The sequence below is a fragment of the Condylura cristata genome, unplaced genomic scaffold (genome assembly GCF_000260355.1).
Source record: "Condylura cristata isolate star-nosed mole 26May11 unplaced genomic scaffold, ConCri1.0 scaffold00003, whole genome shotgun sequence".
NCBI lineage: Eukaryota > Metazoa > Chordata > Mammalia > Eulipotyphla > Talpidae > Condylura > Condylura cristata.
Genome location: NW_004567104.1, coordinates 8,036,139 through 8,061,131, shown reverse-complemented (window position 1 = coordinate 8,061,131; position 24,993 = coordinate 8,036,139). Strand labels below are relative to the sequence as shown.

The 24,993-nt window shown below is 37.4% G+C and overlaps 1 protein-coding gene across 2 annotated transcripts; it reads left to right on the top strand.

The window, feature by feature from the left end:
* The first annotated feature begins 309 nt into the window (after window positions 1-309).
* Window positions 310-24,088, top strand: LRRC34 (leucine rich repeat containing 34). 2 transcript variants are annotated; one of them, XM_004675384.2, is made up of 11 exons: window positions 310-437; window positions 4,981-5,104; window positions 5,614-5,732; window positions 5,831-5,895; window positions 7,892-7,975; window positions 8,639-8,767; window positions 11,827-11,922; window positions 15,859-16,013; window positions 16,348-16,503; window positions 17,750-17,876; window positions 19,341-24,088. In XM_004675384.2, the coding sequence occupies exons 1-11, from the start codon at window positions 335-337 to the stop codon at window positions 19,545-19,547; spliced, it is 1,365 nt and encodes a 454-aa protein (XP_004675441.1). In that variant the 5' UTR covers window positions 310-334; the 3' UTR covers window positions 19,548-24,088. The 2 variants fall into 2 exon arrangements, with proteins under 2 accessions (XP_004675441.1, XP_012589664.1); XM_012734210.1 differs by lacking the exon at window positions 7,892-7,975.
* The last annotated feature ends 905 nt before the right edge of the window (window positions 24,089-24,993 follow it).

The following is a 24,993-nucleotide window of genomic DNA, read 5'->3' as shown; positions in this document are numbered from 1 at the left end:
CCCCCCGAACCGCGGTAATTTCTCCCCGCAGAGGATCAGGGCGTCCTCCCTCCCTTTAAGGTGCTTTTCTTCCAGGGCGGGGTGACCTGAATCCAAATGGGGCGACCAAGAAGGCCCCCTAGCAGGGGGGAATTACAGCTGCCGGGCCTGGCCTTCAGACCCAAGGAGAGTGTTGCTGGGGCTAGAGCAGTCAGCGGCAGCCCGGGATTGCAGTCACGCAGGCAGTCCGCGCCCCCACGCTGCGCGGCGCCCCACGTCGGCGGCCGGGGCGGGGCTTGGGGCAGCACGCGGTCGTCATAACAACGCCGCCGCCGGAGCCAGGGGTAAAGGGAGCATGCAGAGCACCCCTGACGAAGACACCGGGTCCAAGTCCGGAGCTCCTTGTCGCATCCCCCTTCCCACCCTTGCTCCCTCCTCAACCACAATTGATGATGGCGGTAAGAAATAGAATGTCCTTCGGTGCACGCCTGGTTGGGAGGAAACGCGTGAGGGGCGCCGGGGGCCGAGCTGTCCAGTAGCACCCTCAGTCCAGCGAGCGGTCTGCCGGGCAGTCGGTGGGACGGGAGGGTGTCCTGGGAACCGCAGCTGTTGCCTCAACTTGGGAGGGGCCCCAGAGGTGGCCTGAAGGGGACACCCAAGTTCTGCTGCTGATCAGTCCTTCATGGAAAGTTTGTTCTCTGCTCCCTTGCTCTTTGGGTTTCGGAGGAGTCAGGGGGCTCATCTCGACCTGCTCTTGGCAGCAACTACTGAAAGCGGGATCCTGATGAGCAAGTCTTGAGATCTTTCTGACCTTGCCACCTCTGCGTGGCATACTTCTGCGCCCATAAATTATCTCTAGCAAATGAAATGTAGCCTGTCGGTACCTGCTCTTTAGCCTCGACTCCCGACCCTTGTTTTTCATTTTGGATGCTTGCTTTACAGTGTGTGCTTCTAGATGAGGAAAAGTGCCAGAAGCCGGTCCTCGCTGCACGCACGACTCAGGCAGTGAGTCCTCTCTTTAGCCTAAGAGGGAGTTTAAGTATCTTTTTCAATCATACAAATAATTCTGGAGACGCACCAAGTCTGACTCTCCACCCTTGGAATTTTTGGTACTCGAGTAGGAGAGCATAGGGAACAGCCCCCCAAAAGAACCCTTTCTCTAAATATTTTGAAATGTTACTAGGTGAAAATTACTTGGAATCCAGAGAATTGGTGTAGATGAAAAAATGAAATTTGGGGGCAAGTCTAGACATTTTTTCCCCGCATAGCTAGCTTTTGCAAAATGAAGACTGGTTTATTATTTTTCTTTTATATGAATACCATATAGGAAATAAATATTTGTGCATACAATAATATTTAACTGAATTTTAAATATAAGAGAGCAACAGAAAAACAAATAATTTTAATATTTTCTAGTCACTCTGCCTTTGGATTGGTGAGTTCAGTCCAGTTGCATTTAGGGTGAAAACTGACATATGAGGATTTGCTACTACCATTCTGTCACTATATTTTTGATTCTAGCCATTTCCTGTTTCATCAGATGTTTTTGATTTTCTTCTCTTTAAATTAGGTAGAAGAGCACTTTCAATGTTTCTTGTTGGGGAGGCTTTTAGTAGTTTGTGTTGGCAGGTTACCTCAACTTCAGTTTGTCTGGTAAAACATTATTTTGCCCTCATAGCTGAAGGTGATTCTTGTAGGATATAATATTCTTGGTTGGCTGACAATTTTTGTCTTTAATTTTTTAGTATGTTATTCCATTCTCTCTTTGTCCACAGAGTTTCTGCATAGATATCTGATGTAAGCCTGACAGGAATTCCTCTATTGGTAAACCTAATTTTTTCCATCGTCATTTTTAGTATTTTTTTCCATCGTCATTTTTAGTATTTTTTTCTTGGTCTTGAATTCTTGGAAGCTTCATGACTGTTTCTTTATGGATCTCATTATACTGAGCTAGCCATATGGTCTTTCTTTTTGCTTCATGGACTTGTATATTTATTTCTTTCTCCAGGTTAGGAAAGTTTATCTTTATAATTTCTTTGAATAAGTTCTCTGTTTACTTCTTGTTTTCTTCTCCATTCAGGAATACCCATTATCCTTTTGTTCCCTTTTCAAATGGAGTCTGATAATTCTCTCTAGAGTACATTTTTTTAAAGTTCATAGTTCTCTTTCTTCTTCCTGATTCATTTGTGAATTATTATTTTCACATAGCAGCTGCAAGATTTGATCCTCAATTTGGTATAGCATGCTTCCATAGTTTTTGCAGAATTTAGCTCCTCTCTTAGTCTTCTTAAATCTTCCCTTATTTTCTCATTTAAATCTTCAATTTGTATGTACTGTTGATTAATTGTATTTCTTTTTAAAAATATTTACTTATTTATGCATACAGAACTGGGGTATAGGCCAGAGGTGCAGGGGCAGTGAGAAGATTCAACAAGACAGAGTGGGAAGCAGAACAGGCAGATTGCCTAAGTTACACTTGCTTAGGGGAGCAGGGGCAGGTCAGGAGAGGTCTGCAGCTCCATGCGGTTACCTCCAGGGCTCAGGATGGAACTGCACTGAGGCAGTGGCCAGCTTGCAGTGCTGTGTCCTAACCCGTTACACCACCAGGGAGGACCTGATTAATTGTATTTCTAAGGACTTTACGTGTTTTTCTGAGTTTTGTTATATCTCTCTGCTTAGCTTTTAAAGTCCTTTTTTATGCCTTTGACTGATTTTTCTTCACTTTATCCCAATTCTTTGAATTTCTTTATCATGGTGATTTTGTACTCTACCTTTAGGAAGATAAAATCTTTCACAGTATGCGGTTGCATTATGGCAGTTGTCGTCTGCCCGAGGTGTCTAAAGTTGCCATGTGTTGTGGTTTTTGCTGTGTTAGATCTTGCTGTTTTAGATCTCAAAGTCTTGAACTACTATTACTTTCCAATAGTTGGCATTCTGATTTTTATGTAATTTTAGATGTTTTGCCTTTTGGGGCTTCCATAGATATGACACCTAATCTTGCAGCTGCTGAGTTGGTATGGGGGAGGAGTGAAGAGGGGTCGAGTCGTGGTGTGAATGGGTTGCAGCAGGTTCTTATTTGTGGCACTTATGATAGCCCTCCCCTCTGGGATTTCAGATCCAACGCTACTGTCTGTGTGTTCTCAGTACCAATTCCAAGGTGTGGGGTGGGTGTGAGTCCAGCACATTGTCACTGTTCCTTCCACTGGGGACCTGGTCTGCTGGGATGGCTCCATCCCAGCTCCTCTATACGAATTTTCCCTCAGTCTAGGTTATGTGCTTCCACATGTCATTCTCTCATCACCGGGGCCACTAGCTGAGTGTGCCACAGTTTGTACCATAGCCTCCTAGCCTGGACTACAACTTCCAAGTGTCTCTTTGCACCCATCCCTTATTTATTGAGGCATAAGTGTATCTTGTGTCCTCTCTAGTGCTGTTGGCCTGTTCTCCAGTTCTGCCCCAACACAGTGGTGTAATATTCCACCAGTTAACCTAGAAACACTCTGAGGAGCTACACAAGGAACTTCCTCTGAAGCCATCTTGGATTCTCTACACCACACGGATCTTTTTGAGTTATTTTATTTCCTCAAGATAAATACACAGAAGTAGAATTAAAGGGTTGTATTTTCTTTTTGATATTGAAATTTCCAAAGGTTTAAGCTTAAGTATATCTTAAATTTAACTTAAAGCTTATTTTAAAAGACTATAAAGTTTGAGGGCTCTTCCTAATGGTGTAATGGGTTAAAGAACCATATTATGAAGCTCTCCAAAGCCACTGCAGCACAAGTTCGATCCCTCGCCTGGGAGCTGACCCACATGGCATGGCAGACCTCTTCTGACCCGCCCGCTGCTCCCCTCAGCAGTGTATTTCAGTAGATCTGCCTGTTCTGCTCCCCACTCTGGTGAATCTTCTCGCCTATCACACCTCTGGTCTGTGCCCCAGTTCTGTAAGCATAAATAAATAAATCTTAAAAAAAAAACTATAATTTTCCTCATCTTAAATCTTGCTTTGCAAATTTGTTTTATAGTCTGTCTTATTTTATATGTTATAGAAATCACTCAGCAAAGTGTATATCTGAAATGGAGAGAGTAAGAGAAAATCTCTGCATACAGATATTTAAAGGTCATTTCCAAAAGATAGGACAGAGAACAAATACAGACAGTGGTATATGGTTCTAAGAAAAGTAACAGCTTAGCTTCCACTCCCATCTCACTAAAAGACTAGGCCTTACAAAGATGTTTTGAATTCATGTTGAAAACAGTAAGACCATTAAGGAAATTTGCAAGTACGTGTAATAGAGGAAGAGTTCAACTCCTACTTTGTTTCTGTCTTTTCCATTAAGCGCTGACAAAAAAAAAAGTCTATTTTAGAAAGAGAAAATGGAAGATCAGGCTATGTGAAGAGTTTCTGTGAGCCAGATCTCAGTTTGGCATTAGGAAGGACAAAGGGAGCTCTGTTCACATACTCTTCTGATGCTAAGAACTTGGATGGGACAAAGTGCCCCCAAGAAGCCTGTGGGACTTGGTGGTCTTTCAGATTCCCTTTGGGTTTATATTCTCAGAAAAAGTTGTGCTTATTTGAAGCCCTTTAAGAAACCTTGTTCCTGTAACCAGGAATGGCATTTTAGAAAGAGGTTTTGGAGTTCAATTTGATTCTGTACTCTAACCTTGTTAGATTCATGGACAAAATATTAAATTTTCTGTGTGGACATCATTATTATCGGTCAGCAAGCCTGTGACCTATTAGAGGTTAGTTGTTGTTTTGTGTCACAAGTGAGGGTCTGTACACCCTCACCGGGTTCTTCTGTGGCCCTACTTTTCAAACAGGGTTTTTACTCTCTCCTATTCTCATTTCTATTTCTCTTCTTCCTCTAACTTTGATTGTCTCTTTTTCTTCTGCACCTTGACTGACTTCTTTCTTTGAAAGAAATGTAACTTTCTTTTGAAAAAAGAAATCTTCTGGAATAACTGATACATGATTAAGGGTATTGTTTTTTGTTTCAGAAAATCCTACACCTATGGGCAATCTCCAAGGACTTTATTCTAATCAATGCATAGAGTTGTCCCAGAAAACCAATCCTTACATATTGCATATACTCAAAGAAGTGGATGAAGAAATTAAAAAGGGGTAAGAAAGACAAAAATATGCTTGCATCAGTAATATTCACCAACATGTGTTTGTGTGAAAATCCTGGAATGCTGAGTGCTTTTTATTTGAAAATGTTTGTTTAAGTGAACATATCTTTTGGATCAGAGCAGTAGATAAGTAACACTGTTAGCAGGTCTTACTATTGGAAAAAACATAGCACCTCCACATTTGCATTCTAGATTTGTCCTTAATTCCTATGAGATGGATTGATTTGTGCAAATCATTGAAGTCATCACTGTCATTATCTCTAAAATGAGGATAGTTTATTTTTTGTGTGAGAAGTAGTATGTATTAAAGCACTTTGCAAAATCTGTGAAATAGTCAGTAGTTTTAATTTATCTGCTATAAATATATTGCGGTACATACTTGATTTCAGTGAATGCAATCCATGATGTTATTATTTCCACTTGAATAAATTAATAAAATACTTTTGTTTTTTACTAGATTTCTTTGTACTCCAGGATTTTTTTTTTTTTTAATTTTAACAGCCTGGAAGGAATCATATTAAACATTGCTGGTAACAATCGCTTAATACCAGTAGAAAGAGTAACAGGTGAAGATTTTTGGATTCTTTCTAGAATTTTAAAGAAGAACCCATGTATTACTGGTATGGATCCTTCAGAATGATTATCTCCTGCCTTTTTTCTCCCTGGTTTTAAATATTCCTTTAAGCAATATCAGCTTTTATTTCTCTATGTTCTTCAGGCTTGGATGCTAGATATAACGTGATAAGTGATGTTGGTGCATTCTATGCTGCAAAACTCCTTCAGGTATTTCACTACAAAATGTTCTCAAGTTCTTTCTTTCCCCTCCCAGGAGCTAGTTCTTTGGAACATGCAGGGTTTGAGCATCCAAAGCCTGCTAAGTTAAACTTTTACTGCAGATTTTACTTTGGAGACACCCAATCTAAATATGATGCATTATGGTTCCCTTTTATCCTGGTAGTATGCTCAATCAATCAGAATAGATGTAATTAAAGAAAAACTCTTTCTTTTTCACTCTCGAGAGATTGGCAAACATTTGTATTTACTTTCAATTGAAATACATAAAGCCATATGTAGTTTTTTTTTTTCTCCTTTAAGCTGTTTTTTAAATTTTCCAACTAAGGATGTCCCAAATCTGCTAAAAATACTTCTAATGAATTAAAATGCTCTTAAAATCCTTATATCCTTCAAATTGTTCTCAGCATCAGGACAAAGTGAAAATTTAAAACATATGAAGTAGGGCCCTCCCCAGTGGTGCAATAGGTAAGGATACAGCACTGCAAGCTGGCCACAGCCACTGCATTGCAAGTTCGATCCCCTACCATAGAGGTGATTAACATGGCCTGGCAGATCTCTCCTGACCCTCTCTCTGCTCCTTTAGCAGTGTACTTCATCAATCTGCCAGTTCTACTCCCCACTCAGTCTCTGGGGAATCCTCTCACCGCCTCTGCAACTCTGGCTTGTAACCCCAGTTCTGTATGCCCAAATAAATAAATCTTAAAAAATAAATTAGTAAATAGTGAATTTCAAAAAAAAAAAAAAGAAGTAACTAAGTTATTCTCAGCAATGATAAATTAATGCATGCAAAATCATGATCATTGACTTATTCTAAGTTCTGTGTAAAGTGAAACTACTTAATCTTAGTGGCTAATGGCAAGCAGGCAAAACACTCCTTTTGCCCAAAGGAGTCCTGACTCTGGAATATGTTTATAACAGTTGAAATACACAGAAACCCATTTGTGTAGCTGATCTCGGTAGAGCTAGATAAAGCATATCCATATTTTGAATTATCGGTCAAGATGAAATATAGTATTTTCCTTTCATTTGTATTAAAATTATTTATGTTTAATGGGAGTGGAAATTTCTTCCTTACCCCCAACTGTACTTTTGCTTACATGAAATAATAAAAGATAAATGCTGGCCTTTGCCCTCAGTCCTTGACTCCTGCAACCCTCGTTAATTCTTACGTGAGGAGAGCATGAAGGGCACCTTTTGTACTATTGAGGTGACTCTGATTGGGCTCCTGAATGTGAAGTGGTCAACAGAGAGACCAAGTCATATTTAAAAGCTTGGAATTTTCATTCATCCCAACCCATCCCCTCTGCCTTGCCCAAGAGGGTGAAAGGATGGACAGTGTAGTTAATAACTGAAAATGCCGAAGTGAGCATGTCTCCATGAAAATCTTAAAAGAGCAGGATTCAAAGAACTTCCAGATTGGTGAATATATCAAAATCTAGAGACAGAGCTTATACCTGGACCCCTCCCAGATGGCACCTTATGTGTTTTCATTTGACTGTTCTTTTAGCCACTCTAACAAATTAATCATACCTGGGGAGAAGGTTGTGGGGACCTCTGTTTATAGCCTATTGGTGAGAAGCACAGGCATCAAACTGGGCCTACAACCAGCATCTAAGTAGGGTGGGAATAGCCTTATGGGGCTGAGCCTGTAATCTGTGGGAGCTGACTCAGTCTCCAGGTACATCTTACAGGTACATTGTACAAGTCCAGGCACATGGATTAGAGTTAAATTAGAGCACCCAACTGGTGTAGCAGAGAATTGTTTGGTGGAGGGAACCGGAAGTGTGAGTGTGGAAGTAGTGTAAGAGTAAAAGAGAAATGCAAGAGTAGGACTTTTCCCCAGAACACCTGACCTTTAAGATTTTTCAGGTTGTAGGTTTTTTTTTTCTGAAAGCAAACACTTTTGCTTAACTAAAGTGACTCAAATATATGTATTTTTGATTGACTTCTAATAATATATGTTTATTAACTTCTCTCCTTATAGAAACAAACTAATCTCACTTACTTAAACCTTATGTTTAATGATATTGGACCTGAAGGTGGAGAACTGATTGCTAAAGCACTACATGTAAGCATTTATGTACCTTAAGCCAACAACTTGGGAATTTTCTGATAGAGCCAACAGAATCAAATAATATGAACTTATGTTATTTTCAGTAAATGGAAGTGCACATTTTATGCACTTTAATATTAAAATACAGATATGAGCACTTTTGAACTCATAAAAATAAACATTATTAAGAGATGATTCATATACATAAAATACAAATTTAATTTTAAATTTATTCCTAATATTGGTCTTCTAAGTTTTGATTTTTTCTTTGCTAGTGCATAGAAATGAGGACTTCATCTATGCCTTGTTTGCTGCCTATTGCATATATGAGCTGTGCATTGAGCTGAGCTACACAAAGTAACTCACCATAGAGTACTCATTCTAGAGTAATCATTAGTGTTCTCTGCTTCCTCTCCCACTCTGTCTTAATTTCCATAATTTTCTCAGAATAATGTATTGAATTGTGCTTCATTTACTGATCATTGACTGGACCTCTGTTTCCTGGCCATTGTATATTAAACTTCTAAAGATTTTTACCTATTCTGGAAATTAAATTGTTACCTTTAAGGAATATAGCCTATTTTCATTAAACATGGTAAGATGATCCCTTAATTCAAATGCTATAAAGAGGATTCTGTGGATTGAAAACTTAATCTAGTTTGTTTCCTGATTTTTCAGAAGAATGAAACTCTGAAATATCTCAGAATGACGGGAAACAAGATTGAAAATAATGGAGGAATGTTTTTTGCTTCGATGCTACAAATTAACTCATCCTTAGAGAAATTAGATCTGGGTGACTGTGACCTGGTGAGTAAATTAGTTCTTAAGCAATCACCCACATACTGGATCTTTTACTCTGGAAACATCATAGAGAATTATGTAAGAGATTAGCTAATGGCAGCCTTATGAATGATCAAGCTTGCCACTAATGTCTAATTCATATCAGAGATAAAGATTTTTTTCCCTCTAAACATAGTGCTGTTACTAAAATCAGACTGAATAAATCTGTACAATACCTTCTATTATAAACACACCTCCAAGCTTTCAGCCATAACACTTCTTAACATGAATGGGGCCTTTTGGGGGGTGGGGTGGGAAATGGTGTTCATTTTAAACACTTCATTATATAATGATGTATTTTATTTTGGAAAAAATTTGCAGTGAGTAGTTACATTGTAACAAAAAACTAATATTGATGCTGAAAGCTGCTTTGAGTTAAAGAAAAAATAATGAAGCTAAGGAAACATCTAGTTTTCTATAAAGGAAAACCAATTTGGCTAGCATCAAACTTCTCTGAAGAAATATTGTGGGCAAGAAGAGAATGGAGTGATGTATTAAATAAACCCCAAGACAAAGATTGCCAGCCAAGAATACTTTATCCTGTAAAGCTTTCCTTCTTATATGAGGAAAAAATAAGAATCTTCTCATACAAACAAAATCTTCAAAAATTCACTACTAAATCCCCACACCAAGAAATATTACAAAAAGACTTAGGATGTAAGTCAATAGAGAAATGAACACAAAGCACTGAACAAGAAATTGACTAGAACCATAAAACAATGAACAAATGGCAGCAATACACTTCCATGTATTAATAACCACCCTAAACATTAATGGACCAAACTCATCAATAAAAAGACGGAGTAGCAGGCTGGATTACAAACAAGCACCCTACCTTCTGCTGCCTCCACGAAGAACATTTAAATTTCAAAGATAATCATAGATTGAAAGTAAAGGGTTGGAAAACAATTCTACAAACAAATGGCACCCAAAAGAAGGCTGGGCAGAATAGCTATACTTAGAGTAGCCCCAACTTAAAAAGGTCACAAAAGCCATAGATAGACATGCCATATTGATGAAGGGAACAATATACCAGAAAGACATAACATCAATATGTACTCACCAAAAGAGGAAGCATCCTTATAATACATTAGATAATTACTAGCATTTCTGAAAACAAACATTGGAGAAAATACATATATGATAGAAAACTTCAACACCCCACTCCAATGGACAGAACAATGAGAAAGAAAATAAAGATACAATAAACTTAAACAAAGATATAGAACACATGGGTGTTAACAAACATATATTGGATACTATATCCTCAAATAAATGAATTTTTCTCAAGTGCACATGGGTCATTCTTTAGGATAGACCACGTACTGGGTCACAAGACAAACATCAACAAGTATATAAAGATCAGCATAACACCAAGTGTCTTCTCTGACCATGAAAGTATAGAACTAGAAATCAACCGGAAAAAGAAAGCAAGGAGATCTTCTCTTATGTGGAGACTGAACAACATGCCAAATGGAAATACTACTGGATTACTAGGAAATCAAAGGAGAAATAAATACATGCCTTGAGACAAGTGATAATGAAAACACAACCTTCCAAGACGTGTTGACACAGCAAAGGCAATTTTAAGAGAAAAGTATATATCACTAGAGGCCCTCATCAAAAAGCAAAGAACCCAAAGTCTTCCATTTTGAAGAACTAGAAAAAACAAAAACAAACAAAACAACCTAAGCAACAGTGGAAAAAATAAAAGTTAAAGCAGAAATAAATGAAATAGAAATAAGACAGCCCAAAAGATCAAGGAAAACAGAACCTGATTCTTTAAACAAAATAGTCAAATCTCCAGCCAAGCTTATAAGGAAAAGAGAGAGAAAACTCAGATAAATTGGGCCATATATGAAAAAGAAATTACAACAGACACAGCAGAAATAGAGGGAATAATTAGAGACTATTATGAACTTAATATGCAAACAAGTTCAACAGTGAGAGTGACAAATTCTTAGAATTATACAAACACCCAAGGCTGAATAAAGAATAGAAAACTTGAACAAACCAATTTCATGCAGTGAAACAGTAACCAAAAAAAACAAAAGCCCAGGACCAAATGTTTTCAAAAACTGAGCTAATACTTAATGCAAAAGTATTAGGTAAATTGTAACACTGTTAGTGCAGTAAGGCAAAAATCCTGAGGAAAGTACTCAGTAATAAAATAATGAGTCTGACTGGTTTAAGAACTCAAAAGTCAAAGTGAAGATGGAGACATTCAAAGCATTCGGTGTGGATTATGGGTATGGTCTTGGACCACTGGAAGGGGGAACTGTTGAAAATGAAATAGAACTCATGGAAAGGTTTTAACTTGAGGAGTGACGTGATGTGATGGGTGTCTTTAAAAAGTTACTGGTTTTCCTGTAGGGAATTGGCGGGTGGCAGAGGAAGTCACTACTTTGAAGATTGGGGGTGTGGAGGTGGCCATAGAGAGGAACTAATTTGAGGCAAAATCTATGATTTACTGGTCAACTTGGTGAGACAGGTAAGAGGAAGACCCATGTATTCTGGAATAATAGCTGACTGTGTGTGGTGGGAAAGAATTAGGCCCTTCCATGACAAAGATGGAAGCCTGTAGAATACTGAAAATTGCATTACTAACCTTTTCCCACCACACTCACACAGCTAAAGCACAAGTACAAATATGAAGAAATGGTTGCACAAATCCATGTATTTGAAGCAGCGTTGAGCCCATGCTGGGGTCCGTGCATGTATCTGTGTATCTGAGGGCTGCATAATATAGAATGTCAAAGGCTAGAAACTCTAGAGGCAGACATCCTAGGAAATGGATGCTGAAGATTTTAAGAAATTCCCAATGTGTGTTGTACATAGATTTTTAGGGCAGGGAGAAAAGAAGACATCAACAATTCATTTCTGACTTTTTTAAAAATTATAATTCAGAGTAGGAAATGATTACATTTTCAAAACACCATTTTGTTGGCATCCTAATTACTGACTTGGAAATTTTTAGGGAGATTAATCTTTGTACATAGTTTATTAATGAATTTGCCTGTTTTTAGGGAATGCAAAGTGTGATAGCATTTGCTACTGTTCTAACCCAAAACCAAACAATTATGGGAATAAACCTAAACCGGCCTATACTGTATGGTGAACAGGTATGTATCCAAAGGGGTAACAGTTAATATTACATGTGAATAAAATGAAGGTACTACTGAAGGTTATGCCAAGGTTCATGAATACCTTTTATTTTTAAGAATTGTACTAATATTTACATAGAAAAATTTGTATGGAAAGTTACTTTCGATAGGACTTTTATAACTAAATATATTAGCTATTGCTTATTTAAACTGTAAATAAGCCATCTGTTTTTCTTAGGAACTCAAATTCTCAGTGAAATAAATGTGTGAGGAGCAAGTAAAGATGAAAGCATAAATAATTAAAGTTTAAAAAGGTGGCATATAAGAACCCACTGTAAAATATTGTCTTTGGGGGGAGTTGTTTCTTATATTGATTTGACTGAAACTTTCCATCTTGAAGTGTGAGTAATAATGGCAAAATGTGTATAGGTGGCAGAACAGACCCTGCAGTTGGCCCTGCTGGTAGGCTGCATGCTGGACAGAGAAAGATGAAAGAAAATGTGACTTCTGTGTACTGCTTCTTAGTTCTTTAACATTTTCTTAGGTGATTTTCCTCTCATTAGCTGCAAACAGCCAGGGAATAAAAACTCACTTACTCTAAATAAAGACACATATCTGGTAAAAGAAAAAGATGAAAATACTTTACATGTCTGGTGGTCAGGAGCACATCAGCACAAACCCGGGGACATGTTTGAGGGATGAGTCGTGAAGCAGGATTGCACAGGCAGACTCTGCTGCTCAGAAAGCAGAACTCTTGGCTTTTTATTAGCAGAAATACACAAGCACGATGGATTATGTGACAATGGCAGGAGAAACAGGGTCCAGGGGAAACAAAGGGTTTTCATCTTCTTGGAGAACAGGACTTCAAAGGGATCAAAGGATAATCAGCTTTTTAAAAAATGTCTTTATTTATGCATACGGGGGTACAGACCAGAACTGGGGACAAGCCAGAGGCGTGGGAGGGGTATGTGTGAGAGGATTCACCAGAGACAGAGTGGAAAGCAGAACAGGCAGATCTACAAAGTTCACTGCTGAGGGGAGCAGCAGGCGAGATAGGAGAGGTCTGCTGTGTCAAACGGGCCACCTCCCTGGCTAGGGGTTAACTCCTGGTGTAATGGCTACTCATAGCTTCATAGTACTGTGCTTTAACCCATTGTGTCACCAGGGAGGACCAAAGGGTAATCAAGTTTATGGGGAGCAGGAAGGGGCATGCCCTCCTGCATACAGGGAGGACTTCCTGCACAGAGACTTGGTATAATTTCCGAGCTACTCCCAGACCACCTCAGGTTGTACCCACACAATCAGTCAACGGTAACCTAGGGTCCCTGGCCACCTTGCGATGTGAGTCTCAAGGAAGTCAGCCATGCAGGAGAGACTTATCCAATTCTTTCACACTCACATAGGTGCATAGAGAGGCCATGCGCACACAAGTGCAGAGGCCTCAAGGCCACAATATACTCAAAATCTACCTAACTGTTGCCCATTAGTATGAGAAATTGAGAATTAACTGTCAATAAAGCCTGTGGTCCTTGTCTTCATGGAGCTTCCAGTCTACTTTCAGGGAGATGGATAAGTCTGGAGAGTGATGGTTCAGTGGGCCTCGGGAGCCTGAGGAAGGGTGTCTAAAAATGCAGGAAGAAGAAAGGTGTTTTCAGACAACAATTCAATTTGAAGCCTAAATCAAACTTTTCTGGTTTGAACCTCTGAGGAAGTAAGTATTTCACATGTTACCATATGAAACATTAAAAGTACACTTCCTCATTTAAATGAGGTGTCAGCTTGGTGTCATTTCCCCCAAACTCATCTGAATGGTTATTTTATTTTTTTGTATAGAACTAAAGTGTAGGTCAGAGGTACAGGGGATTGAGAGGATCCACCAGACTGTGAAGAGTAAAACAAGCAGATTTATTGAAAAACACTGCTGAGGGGAACAGTGGGAAAGACAGGAGAGGTCATCTGTGCCATGTGGGTCACCTCCCTGGCTGGGGATGGAACTCTGGCCATAGTGGTGACAGTAATGAGATTTAACCTCTAGGCCTGCAGGAAGGCCCCTGAGTGGTTATTAGAAGCCCAGTGTCGGCCCTCCCTGGTGGCACAGTGGGTTAAAGCACAGCACTGAGAAGCTAAAGCGCTTCCACATGAGTTCAATCCCCACCTGCCCCAGAGGTGACCACATGGCGCGGCAGACCCTTCCTGACCCGCCCGCTGCTCCCCTCAGCAGTGTACTTCGTCAATCTGCCTGTTCTGCTCCCCACTCTGTCTCTGGTGAATCCTCTCACCCTCCGCATGTCTGGCCTGTACCCCAGTTCTGTACGAATGAATAAATAAATCTTAAAAAAAAAAAAAAGCCCAGTGCCTTTTTTCACAGCCAGACTTTACCTCAGCTTGGTATTTCTGCCAGCAAGCTAAACTCCAGCTTGCTTTCTACTCCTCTCTAATGCAGCTACCACCCACTCTACTGCTAAGGGCACTCATTCTCCTCTTAAATGGCTAAGAACCACTTGTGCATCCTCATACTTTGCTGTTTTGAAATATAACCCACAAACCTATTTCACTCAAGAGTTTTATTGTTCCTTGAAGGAAGAAGAAATAAAATTAAAAAAAAAAAAAGCTGTTAACTATTGGAGTTCACCTTTGATGGCTCATTGGCATTATCTGCAGAGCTTGGAAAAATACCGGTAGCAGGTGTCACTCGTGCAAAATTAAGTCACAAACTCAGTGAATGGAGCTACATCCTTTAGAGTTTCTTCACTAGTTCCTTCTGTTAATAAGGATGGTCCTTTCAAACTCCTTGATGGTCCTTTCAAAATGCAATCAAGGCATTAAACTCAAACATGTATTGAGATGTTCAGACTGACAGAACAAGCTGGACCTAAACAATCAGTTTGCATTTACAATCCCCGACTATATCTTGCCTTTGTGTGTATCTTTCAAAGCAATAACTTAAACAAATCACATATAGGATATAGATCAATAAATAGTAAATTTCTTTCAGTCTTCTATAGAATGCTTTTTTGTTGTGCCAGTTGCTTTTGTTGACTTAATTCTGTGAGGGAAGTATAATTTCCCAGAAAAGGAAAATGACCTTAGCTAGGTGAAATGATGTACACAGCTAGCAAAGTGTAAGCTAGCATTCAGATCTTTTTTGATTACTACAAAGTTTATTATAAAACTCATATATGCAACTGCTTAGGTTTTATTTCATGTTCCAAGTTTGTCTCAAAGTATTTACATAAGATCATGTATATTCAAGTTGATGATCATAACTTAGCCTTAACACAACAATCAGGTGAGAGAACTTTCTACCATAAAATATTGTGGCCCATTCAAGACAGACTTTGATTTTGTTAAACATTTAAAGTGTTGGTTGGTACTTAGAACCTTACTAAGGTTGTGAAGCAGCCAGACTTTGAAATTCAAGCCTTTTGTTGGTCAAAAAACAAGAGTAAAGCATATTTCAAACTCCAGAATAATTATAAAAGAGAGGCATCAGATACATCACTGGGTTAATGAGCTTTTTTTTTTTTTTAATAAAATCGAGATTGGGAAATGTCTATGTATTTTGTCTCAAAAATATCGAGTGGCTACTAAAAGCAAAGTTCAGGAACATAGAGGGTGTAAGAAAGGCTGAGAAACATGAGAGAATAGCGTGGACCTTAAACACTGGAACCAGTTTTTTTTAACTTATTTTTTAACTTATTTTAACTTATAATTGTTTCTCTAAAACTATTAGCAGGCCTACCCACTTTCACCACTTAGTTACTACATCTTATAAGTGTCTACAATATCATATGTGGCAAAGATATTTTTATTGTTAAAACCAGGCCAAACATATGTAGACTTGCAGACTTGTCTTAACTGATATGACCTTGAAAAGTTAATTTAACAGCCCATTTGCAATAAACATATTGCTTCAAAGTTATATTTTAGAAAAAAGATTTTATATATTTTTAGGAAGAGTCTACATTTCATCTCAGCCACATGTTGAAAGAAAATCAATACCTTGTTGAGCTACACATGTGTAAGCACAGTATTAAAAACTGTGGTATGAAACAGCTATGTGACGCACTGTATCTGAACAGCAGTCTACGTTACCTTGATGTCAGCTGGTAAGTGACTACCTGTTTAATAGTTCAAGTTAAGCATGGGAATAATCTATGTATTCAATGTACACAGAATACTGTTATATTGATTTAATTGTCAACTTTTCACTCTAAGTCTCAGTATTTAGTTTATACTGATAGCTCCTAATACTTGAGATAGCAGTTTAATTACATAAACCAGGATGAAAGCAATATTTTATGGCAATTTATTGCTAACTTTGTTGAGTAATTAGCATCTTCACTAAGAAATTACTGCTTATGACAGAATTTCAAACATGTTTTCAATATGAATAAAAGAATAAAACTTCATATTTTCAAATATAATTTTTTCTTTTCCCAGCAATAAAATAACTCGAGATGGAATGGTGTTTTTGGCTGATGTACTGAAAAGCAATACTACTCTGGAAGTAATAGATCTTTCTTTCAACAGAATAGAAAATGCAGGAGCAAACTATCTCAGTGAAACGCTCACATCACACAACAGGAGTCTTAAAGCGTTAGTATGGTTTTATATTTATTCAAAATGATAGTTAAAATTTTTGATTGCTAGAATACTAACTTTAAACCACGTAACTCTTAAAATTCATGATAATTAAAACAACTAACAACAAATGTTGGTGAGGATGCAGAGAAAAAGGTACTCTCCTGCACTGCTGGTGGGAATGCAAACTAGTACAACCACTATGGAAAACTGTATGGAGGTTTCTCAAAATGCTAAACACGGAGCTTCCATATGACCCAACAATCTCACTCCTAGGTATTTACCCAAAAGACACAAAAACACTGATTCAAAAAGACACCTGCACCCCATGTTTATTGCTATTCTAGCTGCAGTATGAAAGACATGGACTCAACCCAAATGCCCAAAAGTAGATGACTGGATTAAAAAGATGTGGTACATGTACACAAAAAGACAAACTTATGCCTTTTGTAGCAACATGGATGCAGTTGAAAGGAATCATGCTTAGTGAAGTAAGCCAGAAAGAAAAAGAAAAATACTAGATGGTTTCACTCATAGCAGGAGCATAAAGGACCAGGGTGGAGGGGAATAATAACAATAAACAACTATATACCAGAGATATTTTATGGGGGTGGAGTAGGGAATGGGATAAAAAATGGTGTTGGGTGGGGAGTGCACAGGTCTATGGTGCTGGCACAATGGTGATTTGGTGATGGGAAACCCATGGGGATTGCAACTGAGATAGAAAAAAGACACAACATGATGTAAAAATAAACTTATAATAAAAAAATTCATGATGAAATATGGAGACTCAGTACTAGTAAGTTACAGTTAAACACTTCAATTTCTTGTTTTTAAAATTAATATTTAAAAATTAGATTAATTCTAACTGCTTAAGGTTAATGAGAACATTTTTATTGCTTTTATCATTTATACTGAGTTCTAATAGAAAAATCATAATCAGTACAATCAAAGACTTAAATAAAACCTATTTGGATGACTTTATCCTGAAAAGTACTGCAATTTACCTCAAACAATGACTAAATAATATAAAACAACTGTCAGTATCTAAAATGTAGGTAATTCTACTAGGTACAGGAAGCATCCAGTTAGGAAATTTAAGTTTTTTGGGCTTTAGGAATGACATGGTCAGTATTTGATGACTACATTCAACATCCTTGATGAAGAATTTTTGCACAATAAATATTTTAACACTTGCTGCTAGCTATGCATTCTCTTCACAGAACTGTCAGTTTCCAGGGTTATTTTTGTTTTTCCCTAGGTTGTCAGTTGTCAGCAACAGCATAGAAGGAGAAGGGCTTGTTGCACTTTCACAGTCGATGAAAACAAATCCCATATTCTCTCATATTTATATTTGGGGAAACAAGTTTGATGAGGCTACATGTGTGGTAAGTGTTTTTCTTCCTGAGGATTTTTCTGAGAATGTCTTTATAACACTAGGCTTTATTTACATTCAGAAATATTTACAAAGTAACCAAAGCTGTAGTTTTGATAATTTAAACATAAGCCCTAAAAATTAGCTACTAGAAAATTTTGTGTTGAAATAGAAGAAGATACCAGATTTCACATAGTAGTGTAAAGACTGTGAATTAAACAGCCCCAATTCCTCCAATCTTAAAAATCCACGATTGTTGATGTATTATCAATTTGATGTGTCCAAATCTCCATTCTGTTCCCCAATAATTAAACCACAACACAGAATTTGGAGATATAGCACAAAATGTTAGACTATTTGCTATTTTACATAAGTACAGAGAGCACTTCATTCTGCTTTCATAACTAGCAAAACAATACATAATTTCATTTAGAAAGAATGAAGAAAAAAATTGATGTTAGTGTTCAACATTTGCAAAATGACAATTTCTACTCCTAAAAAGAGTAGTTCACTACTGTTTAAAAATAATTTTAGAAAAACATCCATATCTTCTAGTAGTTCCAATTACAAGCTAAAATAGAAAGCAACTCTTATTTTAAATCCTTGTCTAAATTTCTACCTTCCTGTATAGTCACAACTTTACTGACAAATCAGTGCAACGTTTGTAAAACACCCTTCCACAGATAACAAATAAGACATACAAAGAAAATTCTAGTGGTGAAATTCGCCAGGCTAGCACCTTACACTCTAGGAATTTTCTTGCTAGATTAGCTTCCAGGGACTCTGAAACGCCATACAAGTGTATACCAAAGTCTGAGACTGTATTTTTCTGAGGAATGGGTCCCTACATATCATCAGAACTTTAAAGGGACCTATAGATATTCCCTTTCATTTAAGAATCCCTGTAGGACTGGAAAATTTTAACCATAAGAACTTCTTGTCTAAAAATAGTTGTTAACTCTGGGAGTCATAAACAAAACATGCTTAATCATTAAAACAGAAAATTTCAAATTAAAATTTCATTGCATGGAATTAAAAGAAAACCTATCTAAATCTGGAAAACATTAAAATTCAGCAATACTCAGAATATTTTACTTTATTATTATTAAAGATTTATTTATACACACAGAACTGGGGTACAGGCCAAAGGTATGGGGCATGATTCACCAGAGTGGGAGCAGAACAGGCAGATTGACTGAAATACACTGCTGAGGAGAGCAGCAGGCAGGTCAGGAGAGGTCTGCCGCGCCATGTGGTCCCCTCTGGGGCAGGGATTGAACCTTTGCTGCGGTGGCGCTTCCATAGCTTCATAGTGCTATGCTTTCACCCAATGCACCACCAGGGAGGGCCCAGAATATTTTATTTTAAAAACAGCAAATTAGTGTGGCTAATTTGAATATCAAGATAATTTTAAGAACTATGAAATGAATATACTATTTCCTTAATGACATGGTTTCTCTTTTCTAAAAAATTCTAGGCGTATTCAGACTTAATTGCAATGGGCCATCTAAAACCAGACAATACAGATGTGGAGCCATATGTGGTAGATGGACATGTGTATCTTGCAGAAGTATCTAATGGTCTTAAAAAACACTACTACTGGACACCACCTTATGGAACACCCTGTAGCCACTCATCTAATAATGCAGGTTTCACTCTTGTACCAGTAGGTGAACATCTGTGAAAAACATCTTGGAGAGTTTTTGCATATTTGTATAACCACTTTCATAGACATTAATACAGTTTATCACTTGTTAAGATTTTTTTTCATAAACTAAGACAAGTTACTCTTTTCAAATGTGTACAAAATATGACTATATTAAACTTTATATAATTGTTCACTGTGAAAACTGAGTAGTCTAATTTTTAAAAGAAATTTTATAAAATAGGCTAAAATTTTAACCCTAAAGAAGTTAAGGAATTAACTTCTTTTTATAATGAAACAATAATCAAGTAGTGAAACAGGATACAAGGGTATTATATGTATCTTAACCTAAAGTTGTCATGATTTTATATATCCAGTATGACAAATAGGAATCGATGCAAATAAACATATATATACACACATATTCACAAACACATATAAACAAATGTATATTTTCCAAACAAGTTCAGTACTGCTGGAAAAATTTTTAAAAATAGTTCCCTTTTGGAGAAGCCAGTAACATTTTAATGATTTGATGGAAAATTAATAGTCATCATGGCCAATCTTGTTTTCAAATTAATTTTCCTATGAAGCAGTAGTTGTTATGGTCCTTTAATTACAGGCCTATATTCACAAACATTTTATTCATATATGTCAAGAATGGTTTATTACTGCTCAAGTCAGGCAAAGTGTGAAAAAAAATACGTGGGCAATTTAAAAATTTTACTTTAAATGAAGATACAAGTCTAAAATACCATCTATCTACATTTTGGAAAGTGAGGACACAGAATAAAGGTGGTGGTCAGCTGTAGAGTTGGTCAGCTGTAGAGTTGGTTAGCTGTAGAGTTGTCAAAGTACTGTAGCAATTCTAAAAAATTAACATTACAGAAAGTTACATCTGCCACTGTCCATTATTTTATTAGATTAAGCAATTAAGACAAATAACCCTCACTCACCATTATATGATTTAAAAAAGCTTAACAGAGTTTTCCTTATAGTCAGCACATACCTTTCCTTGCACCTTGGGTTGGGGAAGAGGGTGCACAGATTGTTGTGGGAGAGCATCTGAAATAACTGTATGAAGCTTTATTTTCACTTTTATATAGGCATTGAGCCAGCAAAGACCTAAGTGACTTACCAATCCATTTGCATGCTCTCAGAGATGAATTTGAATCACCCAGCACAGATGGGTCTGTGCTGAAAAACAAAACCTTAAAACAGTTGGGAGTGGCGGAAAAATACAAGGTTCACGCTAATCAAAATATGTGAAATGGATTTCAAGGTTGTTTTTAGATAAATCTTGTTTATATGTAACTAAAAACTACTACAATTTATGATGCAAGTTTAGAAATAATGACCTTCCATTGATGCAAAAATGTTACTGAAAAATTTGTTGTCAATAAATGTTTACGGTGGGGAAAAGGTTTATAAGCGACAGAATGCTACATGGAACTTCAAGTACTCTGACATTTATAAGGGTTGATTTTACCAGTTACTGATTTTACTTAGTTTTTGTTTTTATCAAAATTTACTTGGTAATGTTCTTCTCCATGTTGCAAGTCTTATTTTCTTTTTAAGATCTTTCCTCTGCAAATATAAATGACTTTTTTCTCTTTCTTACCAACATCTTTTAAATTATTTCTTGATGAATGTATCTATAACTAAATCTATATCTAAAAAGGTTAAACATCCCAGGAAAGTTAAGTGTCTATGTATTGTTAGAAATGCAATAAAAAAAGAGTACTTCTTTTGTCTTTTAATAAAGTTTTAGAATATCAAATGATGCAATAGAACCATGGTACAGAAAAAAATGTTTTTAAACAGTTGTCATTACATTTGGAAAACATTTAGCTGGTGAAGAAATGCTACTCCTAGCAATTGGTCTCAATAATCTAGACTTTTATAACAATGTGACAAATGTCTTATATTTGCTACAAATGCTAAATCAGCTTTGTTTCAAGTGTGAAACATGAGCCTCACCTGGGCAAATGGTTAAAAATAAATCTTTTTAGATTGATACCTACTGAATCAAAATTTCTGAGAGTCTGGGGAATTTGCATCTTAATAATCCAGGTTGCTAAAAAAAAATAAAATAATCCAGGTTGCTTAATCTTAGTCTATTAAAGAATCAATGCTTTTTCTTAATCAAATTACACTCACACACATAACACACACTTAAGTGGAGATGTAAGCATTCAGAAATACACAAATCTGAAGTGGATGAGAGGAATAAACACAAGCTACCCACTGTATGTGCTGTCTGTACATGCCCCGGTAAATGCCACAGTAGTTCCTCCAGTTCTCATCCAATACAACCTACTATCCTGACCTCTACCATCACCAAGTAATGTTTGCCTATTTTCACCTTTAATACAAAATTTTTGTTATGACTTTTGTTCAACATTATATGATTCATTTAAAGGAGTCCATTCTTCCTTCATTGCTTTCAAGTATTGCACAATATGCAGAGTAGCAGAGGAGTCTCCAGGATTCTGGGAAGAGCTTCAGGCCCTCAACCTAGTACACAGCCTCATCAAGGTAAACCTTAGTAATGTGGTTTGCTTTCCTAGCTTGTTCTTATCCTGTGAAAAGAAACTGAGGGTTCCTATAGTCTCCAAAAGATTCATAAGGGAGCTAAGGGAGAAGTCAATAAGCTGACCTTGAGCTTCCAGTGAGATGACATATGTTAAACCCACACCCTGACCTTTGCTGGAGTTTGAGCACAGCTGCAGAAGGGTCAGTTTTCTGTGCCCAATACACTGAGGTGAGACCAGCTGAACCAAGAACTACTGGACTATGGTGAGGAAATACCTGATCATATACTTTATGAGTTGTTACCTTCTGCATCAGAGGCCAGAGGATGGGAGGCCTGAAGACAGATTTCTACAATTCCATATAAGCCCTCTGCTATATGTATTTGGACACTTTTTTTTTTTAAGAATACAATGGGCAGAAACAAGCAATTTTTCAAAAGTTTGAGCTTTACTTTGAGATAATATAATCTAGAGCCTCTTTATATTACAGGTCTTAAACTGGCTAAGATTAAAGCTAACTTTTTCCAGACTTTTCACTGGGTAATAGGAGACCCAAGAAAGATGTTTTGTAGGAAAACTCCACCTCTTTTACATTATCTGAACATAAATGTCCTACTCTATGTATCTAGTTTCCATTTTCCCCTTAAAAATCATTCCTTAATATCCAGCTCAGTTTCATATTAGCAGTTGCAGATCACACTGCATCATTTTACAATGTTTCATATTTGAAGGCAAAAAAAAAATAGCTTATACTTTTCAGATATTTGTCTGTCTTACATAGTCTGCTTTTCACTAAACAACATTATATTTTAGTATCTACTATCATATCCATCTGGTTTCTACTGCTATTCACAGCTGCCTTCTCAAAGGATCATTTCTTTTGGTCTTCATGCATTTCAACACTTCAACCTCATCTTTTTTTCTTCATCATCTCCCAGGGCTGCTTTAATCATTTCTGTTAATTACTAGCCTAACTTGCAAGGTCTCTATCTCTAGTGCTTAAAATTTACTGTTTCAGGCTCCAACTACTGCTAGACATTTTGATGTGATTACCTTACACCAAATTCAGTATACCCACAAACCTCAACTTGTCACCTCTGTCACCATGGCACCACCATTTTCATCACCAAGGATGAAAACACTGGTGTCTAAGATATGGTCTAATTGCAGACAACAAAAACTGACTGAAACCTGTCTAAGGGCGATTTACAATAAGGTGAAAATCAGGTGGCACCCACAGACAACAAAATGAAACATACTATGACATCTCAAAAATGGGATTGCAAAACCCAAACTCAGGCCACTCCTGTTTCTCATTAGGGTTTCAGTTGCTTGGCCTATTAAACAGTTGCTTGGTCTATTAAGACAGATTTCTCCAATGCCAGGATGCCACATAAGCCCTTTTAAACCTGCTTCATACCCTTAGATCTGTTAAGTCAGTGTTTACTGTTTATTCAACATTTCCTTCAGACTTTGGCTTTTTTCATTGACTCTGGGCCTGTAGAAAGATCTGCCTGATTGGCTCAGTCTGTGCTGAAGAAGAATTCTATTTCTCTGTTAAAATGTCTGGTTGCAAGATCATAAGTATGGAATCATGTGTTACAAATGTGTCTGTCTAATCTGACTTCTCTAGCATTCGACTGGGTGTGTGAGATCTTGAGTTCTAAACCTGGCTCTCCAAGCCCACTCCTTTAGCACAGACTAAGGGCACAGGACCATGGGCATGGTCCTGTGGGCATAATCCTGGACATATCTTTGACTCCTATCTTCTTCCCATTTTGTCTTTTCAAATCAGCCTATCTCAGTCAGCTGTGTCTAATATCTCCTATTAGCCATCTCATTTGCCTACCTATGGGAACAAAGGCCCTTTCTCTATCCATTCAACATCCCTTGACTGCTCCAATGCATCCCATCATGCCTTCCTGCATGACAACGCTGAAAATTCTGGCTTGTTTTATTGCTAGTTAAATTTAGGCCTTGTAGGCCCTCCCTGGTGGCGCAGCGGGTTAAAGCACAGCACTAAGAAGCTTAAGCCACTTCTGCATGAGTTCGATTCCCGCCTGCCCACCCCGGAGGAGATCCACATGGTATGGCAGACCTCTCCTGACCCGCCCGCTGCTCCCCTCAGCAGTGTACTTCGCCGATCTGCCTGTTCTGTGAATCCTCTCACCCTCCGCATCTCTGGCCTGTACCCCAGTTCTGTATGAATAAATAAATCTTAAAAAAAAAAATGAGGCCTTGTCTTTCCCACCAATGGTAAACTTAAGAGTGCAGTTTATCTTTGTAGCTTTATGTATTCTTATTTCAATACTTTTTCAGTATTTAAAATCCTGACAAGGCATTTTAATTCAAATATCTGTTCACATCCATGCAATTTTATTTTAGTATCTATTAGTCTTCAAGTTAAGTACCCTATTTTGTATAGTGGCTATTTTTACCTGATAATTATCTAATTCCTTACACAAATAAACTAAATCTCTCATGTGAATGGGGCAAAGATCCACTGAGGACAGATGAGTAGACCATGTATCACTGTTACAAGAAATTAATGGTCCATTAATATTAACATTGTTCATGAGTAAAAATGAAAATTTAAAGCAACTGAATTCAAATACAATATTCTTACTAGGTAGTATTTCTAGCTAAGCTCTGATGATTGAAATCCAGAGTAAAAGATGGAAAGTAATAAATGGGCTCATGTTTCCAAAAGGTAGAAAACCAAAAAATGTCCAGAATAGTTTTCAATTTTGATATACATTAAAATCACCTAGAGTTTGAGTAAGCAGGCCTTAGGAAGAACTTGGATATTGGTATTTTTAAACTGTTTCAGATATACAACAAATGTTGGAACTATTACACAAAAATGAGTGCACGTACATAGTCTATGTATGAGTACACTTCAACTACTCTCATCTGTACCACATCTGAAATATAAAATGCACTGTTGCAAC

What these genes read in the sequence shown, in the direction of transcription:
- LRRC34 (XM_004675384.2), top strand. Translation starts at nt 335, where the DNA reads ATGCAGAGCACCCCTGACGAAGACACCGGGTCCAAGTCCGGAGCTCCT. An exon ending in AACCACAATTGATGATGGCG is followed by an intron (nt 438 to 4,980) that starts GTAAGAAATAGA and finishes TTTTTGTTTCAG; the next exon opens with AAAATCCTACACCTATGGGC. An exon ending in GATGAAGAAATTAAAAAGGG is followed by an intron (nt 5,105 to 5,613) that starts GTAAGAAAGACA and finishes TAATTTTAACAG; the next exon opens with CCTGGAAGGAATCATATTAA.